The sequence below is a fragment of the Alexandromys fortis genome, unplaced genomic scaffold, assembly GCF_014885135.2.
Source record: "Alexandromys fortis isolate MF-2015 unplaced genomic scaffold, M_Fortis_MF-2015_v1.1 scaffold_99, whole genome shotgun sequence".
NCBI lineage: Eukaryota > Metazoa > Chordata > Mammalia > Rodentia > Cricetidae > Alexandromys > Alexandromys fortis.
Window position 1 is genome coordinate 6,801,324 of NW_026067982.1, and position 19,817 is coordinate 6,821,140.

At 50.3% G+C, this 19,817-nt stretch overlaps 1 protein-coding gene and 1 long non-coding RNA gene across 2 annotated transcripts; one reads left to right on the top strand and one right to left on the bottom strand.

Moving 5' to 3' along the window:
- The first annotated feature begins 5,387 nt into the window (after positions 1-5,387).
- On the top strand, positions 5,388-18,538 carry Grm6 (glutamate metabotropic receptor 6). The gene is made up of 10 exons (XM_050158474.1): positions 5,388-5,873; positions 7,985-8,201; positions 8,741-8,876; positions 10,308-10,462; positions 11,659-11,799; positions 11,901-12,101; positions 13,123-13,268; positions 13,359-13,982; positions 17,063-17,374; positions 18,341-18,538. Exons 1-10 carry the CDS (start codon positions 5,388-5,390, stop codon positions 18,536-18,538), a joined length of 2,616 nt encoding a protein of 871 aa, XP_050014431.1.
- LOC126511387 (uncharacterized) lies at positions 11,029-18,388 on the bottom strand. The gene is made up of 3 exons (XR_007594684.1): positions 18,269-18,388; positions 11,756-11,928; positions 11,029-11,204 (listed from the first exon to the last, which is right to left on the bottom strand). It is a non-coding gene; the product is annotated as an uncharacterized lncRNA (long non-coding RNA).
- Positions 18,539-19,817: the final 1,279 nt, after the last annotated feature.

The window sequence follows — 19,817 nt, forward strand, 5'->3', positions numbered from 1 at the left end:
ACAAGAACACCTGTTCCTTTTTCTTGATATTGTTGTTGTTGTTATTTTTATATTTGTTTTCGCCTGGTCTCCAGTTGCTGTTCTTTCTGCCTGCCAGACATGAACATTGTTTTATCATACTCTTCATTCGGGTTTCTGCCTAGTCATTATCCACCGTGGAAGCTTCCTGTGAATGCAGCTGGGTATTTACATGCAAATGGTTGACCACGGACCAACTTCATATTATCCTCAAAAATTCCCTCAACATGGATCCAAGATCTAAATGTTAGCACTAAAACCATAAAAAAAAACTAAAAATAAAACATAGGGGATATCTTAGTTAGGGTTTCTTTTTTTAAAAAAATATTTATTTATTTATTTATTATGTATACAATATTCTGTCTGTGTATATGCCTGCAGACCAGAAGAAGGCACCAGACCCCATTATAGATGGTTGTGAGCCACCATGTGGTTGCTGGGAATTGAACTCAGGACCTTTGGAAGAACAGGCAATGCTCTTAACCTCTGAGCCATCTCTCCAGCCCCTTAGTTAGGGTTTCTATTGCTGTGATTAAACCCCCATCAAAAGCAACTTGGCTCCCCAAGAGTTGTGATTTCAGCTTCAAACTGAAGGAAATCAGAGCAAGCACTTGAGGCAGAAAATGATGCAGAGGCCATGAGAGAACAGGCTTATTGACTTAATCCTTGTGGGTAGCTCAGCCTGCTTTCTTGTAGACCCAGGATCACCTGCCCAGGCTTGGTACCTCCCATAGTGGACTGGGTCCTCCCACATGAACCATTAATCAAAAAAAATGTCCCATAGCCCAATCTTGTGGGGACATTTTCTTTGCTGAGTTTCCCTCTTCCCAGAGGACTGGGAACTTGTGTCAAGTTGAAAAAAAAAAAAACCCAACCAGTACAGGTAAAATCTTCATGACTTTGGTGTTGGAGGCCGTGTGGGTCAAACACAGATTCCCTAACTGCACTGGAACGGAGTTGTGAGGAATAAACCGACGCAGCTTACAAGGTCATCATGGACTGCCATCGGTGACCATAGCTAAACCATGGCAGTCCCTCTGGAGCATTCTCACAGGCACACCAGCTGTGTGCATCACTAATCGTCTGTCTCTCTGTCAGCTCAAGTTGACTATAGAAATTCCGCCCCCATCTCATAGAGTTGAGAGGAGGAAGTGAGAGATGGCTGCCCCTGTGCAGAACAATGGCCATCTACAAGAAGGCGATCCTCTACAAGCCTGGGACAGAGGACCTGGCTCATGTGCTGCCCTAGTTTCGGACTTCTATCCTCCAGGACTGTGAGAAAACAAATTTCTGTTGTTTGGTCACCCATTTGTGCCATTTTGTAAGGTAGACCAGTTGTCTACGGCACGAGTCACCCATTCAGAATATCTTTGGGCAGACCTTCAACATTTCATCCATGGTTTGTAAAACTCTTTTCTTCACTGAGTCCAAGCAGTTTGCTTGAACCTGTCAGGGGGCCTATGGCCCGTGATTGGGTTGTCCCCACCAGGCATTGTCCCTTGCTGGAGTCCAGTTGGGAAGTCACTAATCTGCCAGGTATAATTAGAAGATGAGGCTGGGGGCTGGACAGGTCCTTTCATCCAGAGTCTCTCTTTAAATGTAGCTCAGCCTCCTGTAATTTTCTCATCAACACATTAGACTTCTGTTAACAGGACATTTTCCCCCTTGGGGAAATGAATTGATGGCAATCAGGGCATATACAGACTTGGTGAGATAAAAGGAATAGTCATCACACACACACACACACACACCACACACACACACACACACACACACACACACACCCTTGGTCAATTGCACAGAATAGTGAAAGTAGCTGTATACTGAGTGCCGAAAATTCAAAGTTTGCTAAGACAGTGGATTTAAAATGTTTTGATCACCCCCCAAAATGAAATGTTTGAGGTAACAAAGTGATAGTCATTCCACAATGATTCAGCCTTTGAAAATTATTAAATGTTAGTAAATGGGACTGCAGTGCCATTTTTGTATATGTGTGCAGCTTATATTAATCTGCCTTTCCCCATTCATCCCGAATCCTACCAGCCCCTTGTTGGGCCTTTTCCACTTGCAGGCTGTTTTCCACATATGAGGGAACTGTGCCGTGTGTGCCTCCACCTGGCTGATTGTGCTACATATGATGTCTTCTGGTTCCAGACATTTGGCTGCAAATGACATTTTGTTCTTCCTTTGTGGCTGGCTAGTACTTTGCCATGTGTACACTACATTTAAAAACTCCGTTTATATGGTGCTTCACTCTTGGCGAGATGTTGTCCCTGGTTGCCACCAGGCTACCCTGTGGCAAGCTGCCCTGAGTGCTGCTCATACCTGACAAGTCCAGTCTTTGCACATCGCGTCCATGTGGCAATTGTACTGAAGAGCCTTTTCCATGGTGCAAAGCTGGAGATAAAGAAGCTTGCAGAGGGGTGGTGACAATGAATGTTGATGAGGGATGGATTGTTCTAAACAGCCCTCCCTGCTGCCACAGAGAAGTCTAAAGCGGCCTTGGTATTGATAGAAGAGCCTAGCAGAAGGACAGGCAGACAAAGCAGCAGTGGGATGAGGGATGTGGTGGTGGCTAGTCCTCCCTGCCTTCTTAATAGACTTAGAATCACCTGGGAGACACATCTCTGAGTGTAACTGTGAGGGGCTTTCCAGTTAAGCTGAGGATGGAAGATAGGCCCTGAATGTGCATGGCACTATGACTGAATATAAGTGGAAAGGAAGTAAGCTATCTGGGAGCACCAGAATTCATCTCTTTTCTTCCGGACTGTGGCTGCAATGTGACCAGCCATCTCATACTCCTTCCAGCCACGATGGACTGTGTTCCCCCAAACTGTGAGCTAGAATAACCCTTTTCTTGCATCACTTGTTTTACCAGATATTTTATCGTAGCAATGAGAAACATAACCAATATGGGATTGTTTGGTGACACATGCTCCACCCTGGTCCATGCAGGATAGTATAACTAGACATCCTCAGGTGCAGATGCCTTGCTTTTCAGCATCCTTGTGCTGGAGACAGCTGGATGCACCAACTCTCCTGCCTACATGCTCCCTAAATGTGGGAAGGTGGACGATTCACAGCACTCCTAGTTCAAAGATCAGAACCTCTGACACCCCCATTCATTGAACCCTCAAATGTATTGTCTTTTCCATAAGAAAAACCACCTGGTTATTAAATGTGTGGAGTGGTTGATGCCCATGCGTGGGCACACACACGTACACACACAAATGCTCTGCTTGGACAGTCTTCTGCAGTGTCACCCATCTCTAGCTAGCCCCACTAACCTGGCTTTCACCACAGGAGAGAGTGAACCACTATGGGGGTAAGAGAATTCAGAGAATGGTAACATCTTTCTGCTGCTTGCTCTCTCCACCAGCCATGCCCAGACCTCCCTGCCTCCCTAATCCACCCTGACTAATGGAGCACAAGCTGGCTCAGGCTCCTCTTCGGTGAGCCCATTAATCCCCCGAAGCTGAGGCTCAGCATCTGTCTCCAAGATGCCTAAGCTGTCCAGCTTCAGAGAGCTCAATCCTGTCCTCTGTTGGCAATGATGGGAAAGTATCTTTGAGCCAAAGCCCCTCACCATGGTCCAATGATGAGATGAGACAGTTGAATACAAGCATCTTCACAGTGCGAGTCAGCTCCAGAGAGCAGGGCAGCTTTTAAGAATGACCTGGGGGACAGCTCAGGGCTCCTGACCCAGATGGGGGCCCGCAGGGTCAATCAGTCCTACCTCCAAGACCAGTGGGTGGGCCGGTGGCTTCACACCACTCTGAATGCAAATCTAGTTGCTGACCTAAGCCAGCTACATGGCCTTGGGCTGTCAGTCACTCCCTGAGCTATCTATTTCCCAGTCTGCAGGATGGGAGAGTCTCTCTGGAGAGCTTCTGTATGTTTGGTGATGTGGAAGCTCAGCATGTTCTCCTCTCACCACCTTACCAAGCCTGGTCTTGCAGCACTCTGGCTCACTCACCCTCTGCTCCTGTCATCTGCCACTTATAGGTTTGTGGCAAGGATTGCCAGGAGAAAGCTGGGAGGTTCTTAGACACCTGCATTCAAAAGGACTACTGGGTGCTGGTGAGATGGCTCAGCTGGTAAAAAAAAAAAAAAAAAGACCTCACAACCTGGGTACAATCCCCAGGACTCACATGGTGGAAAGAGAGAACCAACCTCTGTGTACACACACACACACACACACACACACACAAATACATATATAGAAATATTAGTTTCAAAGGAAAAAGGTTCTAGCGATCAAAACAGAAGGAGAGCCCGAGGATTTAGGGGCGGTGGGGGGGAGTATAATAAGTGATATTTGGAGAAGAGCTAGCTAGGTAGGGAAATCAAGATCACAGCAAGACACTGGAAAGGGCAGTGTCAGAATGTCAGCAACACTCTTGTCAGGAGAGGGTGTTCTGGAGACATGTGTGTACTTGTCCATCTGCTATCAGACCCTGAAGAATTAAAATTCCCCAGGAGTCCTGTGCTGGGAAAGCCAAAGACTGAAGCCTGGAGCAACTTGGAGGGAGCTTGCCTCCCAGGAAGAGATAACCCAGTTTCATAGCTTGTCAGACCACCTTGCAGGAGAGACTGGATCCCAACTACCAGAACCACTTAGCTGTGCGTCTCTTTTTTTAAACCCAAGTCTCTGAAGATCTATTTGAGCGGGGGTGGGACACCTCTTCTCCTCTTCTCGGTTATGTAAATCTCTTTTCTCCGAATTTTACTATTAGCTGGCTTTCTAATTGGCACATTGAGGATGAGTGGTCAAGCTTATTGGTGTTGCCAGGATCCAGGCTTGGACCCTAAAGCTCAGACAACCAATCTGGGTCAGACACAATCTAAAGACAGTCTAGGGTAGAAACAGACCCAGGGAGCCAGAGAGGGAGAGAGGAAAGAGAGCCCTTCCTCCACTCGCAAGCTCTGGAGGGGATCTCTCCTCTCCCCCTCATCCCTCCCCAGAATCCTTAAATCCTCTAGGCTGAAGCCCTGGTTTTACAGCAGTTGGAGACCGGTCCTACTGGTCAGAGGTTGGCTCAGGTGAGTACCACTGGGGAGGGATCCTAGAGTGAGCTGAGGTGGGTCTAGAGGAAGAGGTGCCCGGAACTGTGGGGAGAGGGGACTGGACGGACGCAGCCATGAAGACCGTCGGGGTTGGGGGGAGGGGGGAGAGGGGGACTTGGGTGACAATTTTAGGGAAGCTGACAACAGCCCTGTGGAGGCCTGGGAGAGCCGGCGGAATTGCCTGAGCGCGAGTCACCGAGTCACCAACTTTTCCTGCCTCCTTGCGTCTGGCCAGATTCCCAGCTGAGTCGGCCGGCACTCGGGACGTCCTGGTATCTCCGGTTCCCGCATCCCGTGAGCAGATGGTGCGGCTCCGGGTGCTGCTGCTGTTGCTGGCCTGGTGGCTGTCGCAGGCGAGAGTGGCGCGTGGTGCGGGCTCGGTGCGCCTGGCGGGCGGCCTGACGCTGGGCGGTCTGTTCCCGGTGCACGCGCGGGGAGCTGCAGGGCGCGCGTGCGGGGCCCTGAAGAAGGAACAGGGCGTGCACCGGCTGGAGGCGATGCTCTACGCTCTAGACCGCGTCAATGCCGACCCAGAACTGCTGCCCGGCGTGCGGCTGGGCGCGCGGCTGCTCGATACCTGCTCCCGGGACACCTACGCGCTGGAACAGGCTCTGAGCTTCGTGCAGGCGCTCATCCGAGGCCGCGGTGATGGCAACGAGGCCAGCGTGCTCTGCCCCGGGGGCGTCCCCCCGCTGCGCGCCGCACCCCCAGAACGCGTGGTGGCCGTAGTGGGTGCCTCGGCTAGCTCCGTGTCCATCATGGTCGCCAACGTTCTGCGCCTGTTTGCGGTGAGGGACCGCGTCTGCCACCCGTGCTCCCTCCCAGGTGTCTGATGCCTTAACTTCCTTCTGGAAGAATCTGTTTTGAGCGCACCAGCTCATCCAGATTAAAAAGCTGCTGCCCACTGGGGCAGATCAACTTTCCCATCTTGGCCTGCCGCCTGGCTGACCTAAGCTTGTACCTTTCAGTGAAAGGTGTCCCTTTTCCCATCAGTCCGTGGTCTTGTGTGCCCATAATTCTACATGGTATGGAGACCAGAATCCCAGGCCGTACTTTGCACCTGCCACACAGGAGGTGGTCACCTCCCTAACAAAGAGTCAGGATATGCTAATGTTGTTCTGCTCCTTCTTTGTAATTTGGAGGACGCCTGGGATAGAGATGCTAATTCAGGCCTGTGTGACAGGGCTGGAAGATAGGGAGACAAAAAGCATAGAAAGGTGTGGTCAAAGGTGTGGACGAGACCAGAAACATTCGCCTGGTTACCTAGGAAACAGAATGCTAATGAATTTCCCCCTTAGTTTATGTTTGGTATATAAGGCTGTTTGGAGAATAAACGCAGAGGAATTTTCAGGATGTGGACTCAGGATTTCATGAGGGACCACTGAGAATCTCCCTCCCGATAAATCCATGTGACTTGTCTCAATTATTCCCATGCCTTCCCTCTGGTCCTGGAGAAATAATTTAGGGTCCGGGCTGGCACCGGAACCTGACAGGCCTGAACCAGACTAAGGGCAGATTGGACCTCAGTCCCCAGCTGCCCTCTCCTTTGGGTTCTGCTGACAATCTGTACAACTCTTCACGGTGCTCCCGTCCCGGAGCCCTCCTGGATGATAAAGAAATTGAGATTTCATGGGATTTAGGTCCTTCTTCAAAAACCCTTGGAAGTTGCCCTGAGCTACACTAGTGGGTAGAGAATTCTGGGTAAAGTGCCACTGCTCTTTCCTTTTCCTTTTTTTCATCTTTGGATCATCATTTAAATTCCTTTTCAAAATGCCTGCCTTTTAACCCGTTCTGGTGCAGGGGGTTCTTAAAGACTAGCTGAGCCTCCTTGCCTTGTTATACAGCTCATCTGCAAGATTCTGCATCTTCATCGCTGGGGGGCACTATGTTCTTTGCAGGCTGAGGTGCAGGGATTGGGGGCTGGGAGGGTGGCTCTGGCATTAGAGTTTGAGGGTTCTCTACAGCAGTCATCCTGTGGATCGTGGGTGGGGTTTACTGCACTGAAGAGGGCATCAGTTCTGCTGCAACCAGTAGGCCTTTCTTTGTTCTCTTTCCTCTGGTTTTTATTTTCTTGTTTATCTTCTGTCTCCCCATGCTCTCCAGCTAAGCCTCGCCCCTCCTTCTCTTCCTCCCACCCTCCTTCTTTGTTTCTCTCTTTCCCACTCACCTTTCCTGCACTGCCTCCCCACCCTCCTTCAAAGGGCCCTAGAGCAGCCCCAGCCCCTCCTTCCAGGACTCCCTGCCAGACCTTGTGCTGATTGCTGGTCCCTCTTTATCTCATTCGGGGTCACATCTGCTCCCCCCCCCCCAAGCTTTCAGCCTCCTTGCCCTGTTTCCTCAGTTCTGTGCTCCATCTTTCCCAGCCCAGCTCCCACTTTCCTGAAACACGGTTCAGCCCATAATCCCTGCTACTAATCTCTCTAATGGTCATAGATGAAACCTAGTTTCCCACAAGCCTTTCCCCTAGACTGTCCAGTCTGGCACTACCCTCCTCTCCAGCCCTGCTTTGCTCTGATCCTAGCAGGGGGCTGCTACTGAAAAAGACTGCCACTCACTCTGGGAGACAGGGTCAACAGAACCCCCTTTCCCCCAGACCAGGGCACCCTTTCCCTAAGCTCCAGTGTCCTTGTTTGGCTGATAGCCTGTGCAACTGTCACTGGTGACACTGCTCTAAGCCCTTCTAACCTTCCAGTCATCACATCCATTTGTAGACTCCACTAGTCCCATACATCTAGCCTGTGTGTGTGGCCCCTCCAGCTGGCCTCATCTGAGTCTCAGGTTCCTACCGTCTCCCAGAGCTATTCCCAACTTGTCTATGGCCCATGTCCTGAGTCCCTATGGCCACGCTGGTCTACGGAGCCTCCAACCACAGCCCAGTTGTCTGTTCTTCCTGCTTCAGATACCCCAGATCAGCTACGCCTCCACAGCCCCAGAGCTCAGTGACTCCACACGCTATGACTTCTTCTCCCGAGTGGTGCCCCCTGATTCCTACCAGGCTCAGGCCATGGTGGACATTGTGCGGGCGCTGGGATGGAACTACGTGTCTACACTGGCCTCTGAAGGCAACTATGGCGAGAGTGGCGTTGAGGCCTTTGTGCAGATTTCCCGAGAGGCCGGTGAGTAGGGAGTTGGGATGGAGGTCCCAGGGAACAGTCAGCTAAGGAAGGGGAGAGCCAGAAACCACTGGAAGGGACATAGACTGGGGTGGGGTGGCGGCAGGATGGTCCCATAGCAGCCCAGAAGTGTGCTCCAGGCAGGCAAAGCCCCTGTAAGGCTGTGGTTCTAAACCTTTCTAATGCTGCGAATCTTTAATACAGTTCCTCATGTTGCGGTGACCCCAACTATAAAGTTATTTTGTTTCTACTTCAACTATGCTATGAAGAATTATAATGTAAATATCTGTGTTTTCTGATGGCCTTAGGCGAGCCCTGTGAAAGGGTTGTTCAACCCCTCCAGAGGGCTCCTGACCCGCAGGTTGAGAACCACAGCTTTAAGGGATTCAGGTCATGCTTACGGTCTGCCAGGTAGGGTCCAGGCAAGCTCTCCAGTGTCCAGATTCCTCAGTTAAGCCCTACACAGTCACAGAAGTGGCAGCCAGGTGGGTATGTGCGAGGGTAGTGGAGACAAGAGTTGACTTTGACATTCCGACATCCAGGAGGTGTCTGCATTGCACAATCAATAAAGATTCCCAGGGAGCCAAAGCCGGGAGAATTCCACAAAGTGATCCGGAGACTCATGGAAACACCCAACGCTCGGGGCATCATCATTTTTGCCAACGAGGATGACATCAGGTGGGACTGTTGGCACGCTCAGTCACCATGCTCTCTTGAGGCTCTTTCTGTGAGACCTTATCCTTCCGCACTCCCAGCCATGAGCAGCCTCCCCTCTCCTTTCCCCAAGCACTTCCTGTTGCCATCAGAAGTCTTGTGTTCAGGGTATGAGTCCAGCCTAACTGGCTGGAGATGTCACAGGCCTAGCCTGGGAAACACAGGAAAACATGGCTATTTCTATTGTTCACTATGGGAGAGGGAATTGTTGGGCAGACCCAAGAGCAGGAAATGTACCATGAGGGTACACTCCCAGTAAACCCTGACACTTATATCGTCCAAAGCTAGCTAAGGTGCTTTCCCAGGACAGGAAGTTGGGCGTGACACTGGTAGAGGCATTCGTGGGTGAAATGGCTGCTCAGTTTCCCCAAATGAGCTCTCTATATCAATCCATTGTTCTTTACGCTAACAAAATCTCCCCGTCTGGGTGATTTATTAGGGAAAGACATGTTTTCAAAAGACAGTTTTGGAGGTAGCATGAAACCAGCTCCCCTGAGGGTCCTGTTTGCCTTGCATTTTGACAAATGGTGAGACAGAATGCCAGAAGGAAGAGGGTCTGGGCTCTGTCTTTTATACTACTCACTTTCACAGAACTATCTCAGCTCTCCAGAGGACACAACCAATGTCCTCAGGGATGCAATAGCCTTGCACTAGGCCCCACCTCTTATTTATTTGTTTGTTTGTTTGTTTGAGACAGCGTCTCACTATGTATCCCTGAACTTGCTATGTAGACCAAGCTGGCCTCCCAAGTGCTGAGATTCAAGACTTAAAGGTTACATCACCTCCCAGTATTAACACCGAGGTCCAAGCTTCCACCAGATAGACACACTCAAACCAAATCCAAACCACAGCATCATCTGAGGGCCAGTGCAGAGTGGGTTAGAGTGGACAGAGGGCCAGGCCAAGTGCCTGCTGCACAAGCCCAGAGACCCATGATCAATCCCTAGTGGCTCGCTGTTTGTAATTCCAGGCTGGGGAGGTAGAGGCAGGAGGATTCCTGGGGCTCCTTGGCCAGTCAGCCTACCCAAATCAGCAAGCTCAAGACCACTAAAGAGATCTTGTCTCAAATAAATAAATAGATAAATAAGGTGTACGGAACCTGAGAAATGACACTAAAGTTAACCTCTGGCCACCACACACATGTACACGTGTGCACACAATACAATCCGACACACATACACACACGCACTCACACACACATACTCTCACATACTCACATGCACACGCATACACTCACACACACATGCACTCACACACATTGGGCAGAGCCCTGACAAACAGGAATGTGATGATCGATGTGGAGTAGGATGGAGGAATACAGGATGGGAGGTGGCCAAGAGCAAATTGGAGAAAGTTCCTAGGTTGTGACCTTACTTCTAGCTCTGCTCTTACCAGGAGGGTCTTGGAGGCCACACGCCAGGCCAACCTGACTGGCCACTTCCTTTGGGTTGGCTCAGACAGCTGGGGATCCAAGATCTCCCCCATCTTGAACCTAGAGGAGGTGGCTGTGGGGGCCATCACCATCTTACCCAAAAGGGCTTCCATCGATGGTAAGTCCCCCACCCCACTCATCCTCCCAAATGTTTTCTCTTTGGGATGCTCATTTTATAACAGGAACCACTCTCTTCTCGGAGTCCCAGATGCTGTGACTCTGAGATTCTATGATTATATCCCAGCAAGCAGTGCTTGAATGTGGCCTAGGAGGGAAAAGAACCCCTAGTGTTCTGCTGTGGCTTCAAAACACCATGCATATAGTTTGGGTCTTACCAAAGGTAATTTAAATGGGAATGTTGGAGAGAGAGAAACCGAGGATGTGGAATATACTATCCAGCTGATAAAAGTGATGAGGCCAGGTCTAGTTTGTCTGCTCATCAGCTCCCTTTCCATCTGTGAGGTTCACTTTGTGAGATGCTTGTCCGTATCTCTGAACCCGGAACCCAAAATACAGGGTTGATGACCTGCTTCGGGAGCCCAGAAGAAGAGGAGTGCCATCTCCCACAGGCTTCCAGCTTTAGTGGGGTGTTCACCTTCGCACCCTTTCTTTTAGCTAGAATGCTAAATAAATGCCAAGTGGAAAAACTGGACTGAGCAGAGTGTTAGCAATCAAGGCATTTTATCAGAAGAGGACTGGAAGTGGGGGAGGGTATCAGGTGTGGAACAGTGAGCCAATGTTCTCAAAATCTTGGGGTCTACTTGCCTTTCTTTCTAAAGCTTTGTTTCTTTTCTGTCTCTGGCCTCATGGTCACAGGATACATAGAGAAGTCTTGTTAATTACGTAGCCATAGCAACACCCTAATGGGGACAGAATGGGCAGTGATAAATTCTTTAAGGTTGCAAATGTTACCCTGGAACTCCCAAGTATCTTCACCTTTTTCTCCCGTTTTCATGTGTGTGTGTGTGTGTGTGTGTGTGTGTGTGTACATGATGCACATGTATGTGTGTGCACGTGAATACAGGATGGAGATGCGTGTGCGTACATGTGGCAGCCTGAGGTTGATATCAGGAATCATCCTCAATTATTTCTTCACCCTATTCACTGAGGCAGGGTCACTCAATACAACCCAGAGATCACCAATATGGTTAGCCCTGCTAGGCACCTTGCTCTGGGGACCCCCCACCCTGATCTCTATCTTCAGGATCTAGAACTTGGTCACAGGGCCACTCCTGGAAAGAAAGTGGGCTGGTGACAAAGGACCATGAGAAAAGTCCACCTGGCTCAGAAGGTTAAGGCCCTCCCGCCTCTTAGGATTTGACCAATACTTCATGACGCGTTCCCTGGAGAACAACCGGAGAAACATCTGGTTTGCTGAGTTCTGGGAAGAAAATTTTAACTGCAAACTAACCAGCTCAGGGGGTCAGTCAGACGATTCCACCCGAAAATGCACAGGTGAGCACTACCCGGGATGGGGACGATGACGGGGAGAGGATGGGGAGTTCAGGTTTGGTGTCCAGGGGCCAGGCACACTTCCTCTGGGCTTCCTAGGACAGGTGAGGAACGCATCGGCCAAGACTCCACCTATGAGCAGGAGGGGAAGGTGCAGTTTGTGATAGATGCCGTGTACGCCATCGCCCACGCACTCCACAGCATGCACCAAGCACTCTGCCCAGGCCACACAGGTCTGTGCCCAGCCATGGAGCCTACGGATGGCCGTACACTGCTGAACTACATTCGAGCGGTCCGCTTTAATGGTGAGTGGCTGCCTGGCCCCACAGGGTGGGGAAGCCAGCTTCCATGGGTTGATCTGCAGCAACCATGACAATTTAGAGTGGAAAAAAAAGGCAGGATGGAAGAGAAGACACTAGGACTGATTCCTGGGGGTTTGATGCAAGTGCAAGCCTCTGCTTTTTAACCCTCTGGGGGCTTCATCTTCAGAGCCAATTGGCAAAATTCAATGTTGGGGAACTGCTGCTTGACCCATCTACCAAGCCCAACAAGTCATATAGCACTCCCTGTCCACTGCACACTGCTTAGAAGACCCAGGCTCTGTGGTGGGCCTGGGGTCCAGTACAGACCACAGCAAGCTCCCTGTTGTGGATGGATAGTCACAGGCTTCCAAATGTTGTCCCAGTCAGGCTCTGAGCTCCTGTGACAAAAGGCATGGGTCTGACATATTTCTGCACCATCAGAACCTGCGTAAAGTCCAGGCTCTAAGGACTGTATCTGAACAGACCTGAAGGAGTCCTCATGCGCATGGGGCTTGCAGGAATTGTGTTACATTCAACTACTATCCTGCATAAAATTGTACACTCTCCACCAGATATGTGGGATGCCTGCAGTTTAGGTTTGGCGAGAGTTGTATATATGTGTGTGTATACACTTGGGTGCTTGTCTGTGAAGGAACATCGGGTATTCTGCTCTAGCTCTTCCTACCTTACTCCTTTGAGCTAGGCTGGGGGTTAGCAAGAGCCAGCAATCCTCTTGCCTCTGCCCCTGAGCACTGGGAGTGGGTGCTAAGATCTGAACTCAAGTTCTCATGCGTGAGCAGCAGGGCTCTTACCCACTGAGCCATTTCCAGCTCTGAGAGGTATGTTTTGTTCCATGTCCTCCTCATGGCTGGGAGGCAGCATCACCTTGTCTGAAGCTACATCACTGCTAGTGAGTGATGCTGAGCATCCTGCCAGGAGCCTGTCAAGCTGTTCCTTGAGGCTTTCCAAAAGATGGCTTTGGGGCTGGGAAAAGCAACTAGAGACAACTGGCCTCTCCCTGCAGGCAGCGCAGGAACCCCAGTGATGTTCAATGAGAATGGAGATGCCCCCGGGCGCTATGACATCTTCCAGTACCAGGCAACCAATGGCAGTGCCAGCAGTGGCGGGTATCAGGCTGTGGGCCAATGGGCAGAGGCCCTTAGACTGGATGTAAGTGTCAGGGACTAATCTCTGGGTGGAGGTGAAGGGCTCTGAATTCCTGGTGGAAGAGGTCAGCGGCCTGTGTTCCCTCTGTTCCAGATGGAAGCCCTGCAGTGGTCAGGAGACCCCCATGAGATGCCCCCTTCTCAATGCAGCCTCCCCTGTGGGCCTGGTGAACGGAAAAAGATGGTGAAGGGTGTCCCTTGCTGCTGGCACTGTGAAGCCTGCGATGGGTACCGCTTCCAGGTGGATGAGTTCACATGTGAGGCCTGTCCAGGGGACATGAGGCCCACACCCAACCACACTGGCTGCCGCCCCACACCTGTGGTCCGCCTGACCTGGTCTTCTCCATGGGCTGTGCTGCCCCTTCTCCTGGCTGTACTGGGCATCATGGCCACCACCACCATCATTGTCACTTTCATGCGCCACAATGACACTCCCATAGTCCGTGCCTCCGGCCGCGAGCTTAGCTATGTGCTGCTCACTGGCATCTTCCTGATCTACGCCATCACCTTCCTCATGGTCGCTGAGCCTTGTGCGGCTGTCTGCGCTGCCCGAAGACTTCTCCTGGGCTTGGGCACTACCCTCAGCTACTCGGCCCTGCTCACCAAGACCAACCGCATCTACCGCATCTTTGAGCAAGGGAAACGTTCCGTCACACCGCCACCCTTCATCAGCCCTACATCACAGCTGGTCATCACCTTCTGCCTCACCTCTCTGCAGGTGGGTCCCCAGATTTCTCAGTAACATGGTGAGTGCGTGAGGAATGCCTAAGTCCCTCCAGCTTGGAACTCGGAGAATAAGAGGCTAGGGATACAGTTCAATTGGTAGAGGGCTTTCTTAGCATGCAAAAGTCCTGGGTTTGATTCCCCAGCACAGCATAAACCCAGCACGGTGACAATCTGTCATCCTAGTACTCAGGAGGTGAAAGTAAGAGGATCAGAAGTTCAAAACCATCCTCATGTCCACAGCAATTTTCAGGCCAGGTGTAGTAGCACACATCTTTAACTATGTATTCAGGAGACAGAGCTCTCTGTGCTATACATAGAGCGTTCTAGGTCAGCCTGGTCTACATTGTGAGACTCTGTCTTTTTTTTTTTTTTTTTTTTTTTTTTAAAGAAAAAGCCTTCAAAGAAGTGGGCTTCATAAAGTCAACTTTTTCCACTTGGGGCCCTGTGTTTAAAAATCAGAAGGACAGACCAAGTGTGGTGGTCCACACCCTTAATCCCTGCACTTGGAAGACAGAAGCAGGAGGATCTCTGTGAATTTGAGGCCAGCCCAGATGACACAGTGAGACTCTGTCCAAGCAACCAGCAGAACACTGTACCCTGTTTTTCTTCAAAATTGAGCACAACTCACTTTTAAACAGCCATTTCCATTGCTAAATCTGTAGAGGAAATGGAGCATCCAACTGTTCAGCCATGTTGTTATCTGCTGAAGTTAAACGGGGTCTCACACATGAAAATAGGGCAAGAATGTGTCTCAGAGGCCACAGACGCTGTGGAGTGCAGCATCCTTTCTGCTACAGCCAACATCTCATGATGGAACAAAGATTAAAAAACTGGGGTTCAAAGTTCCCACGGTTTCTCCTTAAGTGCAGCTATTACAGAGTGGGACAGAGCTCCACAGACTCGGTGTCTCCTATGGGGAGGGAACTAAGGTGAATGGACTGAGGCGGGGTTGCTGTGGCTGGTGTGACAGAGTATACCCTGATATGCTCTCTGGGTGCTGACACAGCCTGGCCATGTGACAAGGCACACTGTCCCGGGCAGATGACCTTCCTCCTTCCTGGATCTGTATCCCGTGTTGAATTCCACTTCAATGGATTCTCTGTGTTTAGGAGATGCTGGATCTTTCTCCAGAAACCATGCCCCAAGCATCCTGAGAAGGTGTGACACCCCTCACCCTTTGGACGGAGATGCGTACAAAACATTCAGTGTTCCCCCACCCCCTCACACTTATCTGTTTTGCCTCATGAATTTGGATTCTCCACACTTTCAGCTTTTCTGGATGCTTCTACCAATATAGGGAATATGTAGTGGCCTTCCTTCCTTCCTTCCTTCCTTCCTTCCTTCCTTCCTTCCTTCCTTCTCTCCCTCCCTCCCTCCCTCCCACCCTCCCTCCCTCCCTCCTTCCTTCCTTCCTTTTTTTTTTTCTTTTTTGAGACAGGGTCTCTCTATGCAACCCTGCAGGCCTGGAACTCACTATACAGACCAGGCTGGCCAGGAACTCACAGAGATCCACCTGCCCCTGCCTCTGAAGTGCTGGGATTAAAGGCATGGCCATCATACCCAGTCTCAATGCCTACTGTTGTGACTGGGCCCTTGAAGTCTCCTCTCTGCACTGTCAGCTTCTAGTCATTGTTCATTTTATAGAAGTTTATTACAATGTGAACTGCTGATTCTGTATCAGACACATGGGTTGTGCCATCAGTAAGAGTACACCGTGGCTGCTGGTCATCCTGCGTACCATCAGCCGCAGGCTCCAGCTTCTTTTGAGTGACATTTCCCCTAACCGAGGAGAAGCTTCCAACGTTGCCAGCCTGGATGGGGAGGGTTTATCTCATTAGGCCCTAGTTCCTTGAGCTGCGGCTTACAGGAGAAGGGTGTGCCTTCTGGGTGCACAAATTACTACGGGGCACTGCCCTAGTTTCTCTTCTGTTGCTATGAGAAACAGCTTGGTGAGGAAAGAGGTTTTCCCACCTAATACTTAAAAGTCGTAGTCCATCATTGAGCGAAGTCAAGGCAGGGACCACGGAGGAATGCTCCTTACTGGCTGGCTCCTGGGCTCACGTTAAGCTACCTTTCTTATAGAGACCAAGCGCACCTGCCTAGGGATGGTACCGCTCACAGTGGGCTGGGCCCTCCTATATCATTCAGCAGTCAAGAAAATGTCCCCCACAGACATGCAGACAGGCCAGTCTAATGGAGACAACTCTTCAGTTGAAGACCCCTTCCTCAGAGGGCATGGCACTGGATGGCTTGCTAGATTTCAACCCCACGTACCCTTTCATCTGACACTCTTATATAGTGAGCAACCTGAACTGACACATGGGTCACCCCCTTCAGGATCTCACTTTTATGCAGACATATTTATGCTCATCCCTCAGTTTCCTTTGGCTCAGGATCTGTCTGTTGACACTGGAAGCAGCTGAAACTCCACTTTCTCCCTGTGAAGGCTCGGGCATTAGCCTCTGGCCTATGATGGGACCATGTTGTGCACATTCACCCATAAGCTCATGGCATTCTGTCCATAGTTATCTCGCTTTGGAGAGGAAAGGAAAGCTGGAAACCAGCTTTGCCATGTTGCTCGTTGTGTGCAAGCTGGTACCTTCACACCTACGGAGCAGCGTGGGTGTGAGGACAGACATCCCTTTGGGGGCTGGTTCTCATTGGTGGCACTGGTTCCTCTGAGAAGGCATCATGTCCTCATGACAGATTTTGTGGGTTTCCAGTCTGCATAGGGAGACACTGAGGAGGAGGTTGGAGAGCATTGAAGGTGCTCAGGGGTATGGCATGCGGTTAAAGCCCAGTGTGGGGTGGTCAGGTTGCTGCTTCCCTACCCCACCCCGATGTGGTCCACACGTGCCTCAAGCACAACTGTCCTTTCCACACACACCATCACAGGTAGGAACACACCCCTGGGCGATCCTTTTTCACAGTTAGTCTTTCAAGACGGAGCATCCAACTCAGTAGGCCATGAACATCATAAGAAATCTGACCTGCCAGAGACCCAGGTGAGGGGCTGCAATGGACTCCTCACTAGAAGACAGTATGTCCCTGACACTGTGTTGGTTCCCACAGGTAGTAGCAGTAATAGCGTGGTTGGGGGCCCAACCTCCACACAGCGTGATTGACTATGAGGAACAGAGGACGGTGGACCCGGAACAGGCCAGAGGTGTGCTCAAGTGTGACATGTCTGATCTGTCCCTCATTGGATGTCTGGGCTACAGTCTCCTGCTCATGGTCACGTGTACAGTGTATGCCATCAAGGCCCGAGGTGTGCCTGAGACCTTCAATGAGGCCAAACCCATCGGCTTTACCATGTACACCACCTGTATTATCTGGCTGGCTTTCGTTCCCATCTTCTTTGGCACCGCCCAGTCAGCTGAGAAGGTAACTGAGTCCCCCAGCAGGCTTTTCCTGCTCACTGCTCACCCCCTACTGAAGGGCTCTACTGTCCAGGAGCTGGACCACCCATCCTGATGCCTCGTTAGAACGACTGTGGGTGGATGCACTTGTTCGTCTCTCTTATAGCCCTGAGCCTGTCCATTCATTCCTCTCTCCCTTGTTTATTCCCTCATTTCTATATTTGAAAACATGATCATTTCCTCATTAATAAATTCTGCCTCTTTAGGAGCGGGAGCCTTTGCCCAAGTGCCATCCTCTTCACTCCTTTGTAATCTGAAAATTATTTATTTTTCTTGCATATGCCTGCTTGTTTATATGTATAGCATTATACATGCAGGCACCCTAGGAGGCCAGAAAAGGATATAGGGTCCCCTAGAAATGGGGTTATGGGTTATGGGTGATTGTAGGCTGCCTAGTGTTGAACTGAACCCATATAATCCACAAGAGCAGCATGTCTTCCTAAACCACTAAGCTACCTCTCAGCCCCTCTTCCTTTTTTAAAGGGAATTTTAAAATATTTATTCTCTCTCTCTCTCTCTCTCTCTCTCTCTCTCTCTCTGTGTGTGTGTGTGTGTGTGTGCGTGCGTGTGTGTTGTATGAGCACATGCATATGTACCACAGTACAAATTGCGTAGATTGTAGGACAACTTTTGGAGAATCAGTTCTCTTATATCCAACTTGGATTTACAGGCTTGACGGACTGCAAGTGCATGTACCGCTGAGCCACCTCTCAAGTCGACTCTCTCTTTCTTAATAGCCCACTCAGTCTGTGTCACTCCACCCATCTTCCTGCCTACACCAGATCCACACTGTGCCTGACTTTCTCCTGCTAACCTTTCCATTGTTTCTGTTCCCGCTCACCTGACAGAAGTAACTCACCTCCAGTCTACAGGCGGTGGGATCGAGAGAAAACAGGGCTAAGCTCCGTCTTGTTCCCTCCTCCGTGCTTAGATCTATATCCAAACGACCACACTGACCGTGTCCCTGAGCCTGAGCGCGTCGGTGTCCCTCGGCATGCTCTACGTGCCCAAAACCTACGTCATCCTGTTCCATCCAGAGCAGAATGTGCAGAAGCGGAAGCGCAGCCTCAAGACAACGTCCACGATAGCGGCCCCGCCCAAGAGCGAGAACGCAGAGGATGCCAAGTAGCAGGATGGAGTGTGGGTGTCACAGGTTGCTCCTTGCCCTTTCTTTGCTTCTCCTGGCTTCACAGTGGAAGCTGCAAAGGCTCCACAGTGACCACCAGAGGCTGGAAATGCGTGAAGACCACGCCCAGCACGGCTGGACGTGCCTTCAGAAAGAGCTAGACCCCGAGCCATGTTGGACTTCCGCTTTCCTGGGCATACCAACGTCATCATTCCGTCTTTATTACCCACAAAACTCACTTTCAGGTTTCTACCTTAAGACAAAAACTAAACTAATGCCTTCTGGTCAGGCATTCAAAGACCATGGTGAAGCCAGGGCTTGTCAGGTTGGGGTGAGATTTATCTTATCCAACAGCATCACCTTGGGGCTGGCCAGGGTGCAACGACCACAAAAGGAAACTTGGGGGTCTTCATTCATTTTCCTGACACAGAAGATGAGAGCCTGTGAGAGTCCCGGGTGCCGGGGTGGGCCTACAGCATAGAGAGTTGGGAACAGGGAAGGCTTCTGTGAGGTTGTTTCCTTTTCTCTCTTTCCACAGGATCATCTACGAAGTTTGACAGCGTTTCTTGGCTGTGTATGTTCCAGTAAATTGCTCCAACCTGAAGAAATGCCAACATGTTAGTGTGTGAGAGAATGAAGAACAGCTGGGCTTTGTTGGGTGGGGGTCCAGGAACAGTCTTGTTTCTGTGGCGAGGATTATTGTTATTATGTAGCCCTGGCTGTCCTGAAGCTCACTCTGTAGAACAGGCTGGCCTCGAACTCACAGTGGTCCATCTGCCTCTGCCTCCCAAGTATTGGGGTCGAAAGTATGTGTAACCATGTCCGGCTTAATTAAATGATAAGGACGGCTATAAAGGCTCTCCTGCATATGTTCTTGGATTGCCTCTCTGAGAGGTGGACGGAAGCAAATGGAGGAAGCTATTCAAACACCATGCATGGACTTTCATTTTTTACTAATCTTTCTTTTACAGAGCTGGTGTTTAGTTAGGGAATTTTGTTTTCCCTGTTTTTTAAATGTGTTGAATTAGCTGTTTTAACTCATTGTGAATTCTCCAGTATTTAAGTCTTGAAAGTGAGCTGCACTTCAATGGACAGATGCTCCAAGGTAGTGGGTTATGACCTGGAGGTGCAATACTTTAGCTTTCTGAAGACACCATCGAGGCTTTTTTTTTTTTTAAGAATATTTCTGCTTTATAGATTCCCCTTCCTGGCCTCATGTGTTCCCAGTTTTCCCACAATTCAAAGTGTGATATTGCATTTCCTGCTGAACTCTTTCTGAGGC

Excerpts from the sequence above, each read along its gene's own strand:
- Grm6 (XM_050158474.1), top strand. The coding sequence starts at position 5,388 with ATGGTGCGGCTCCGGGTGCTGCTGCTGTTGCTGGCCTGGTGGCTGTCG. Across the intron at positions 5,874-7,984 it reads ACGTTCTGCGCCTGTTTGCG|ATACCCCAGATCAGCTACGC; the intron begins GTGAGGGACCGC and ends TTCCTGCTTCAG. Across the intron at positions 11,800-11,900 it reads TTCCACCCGAAAATGCACAG|GTGAGGAACGCATCGGCCAA; the intron begins GTGAGCACTACC and ends TTCCTAGGACAG.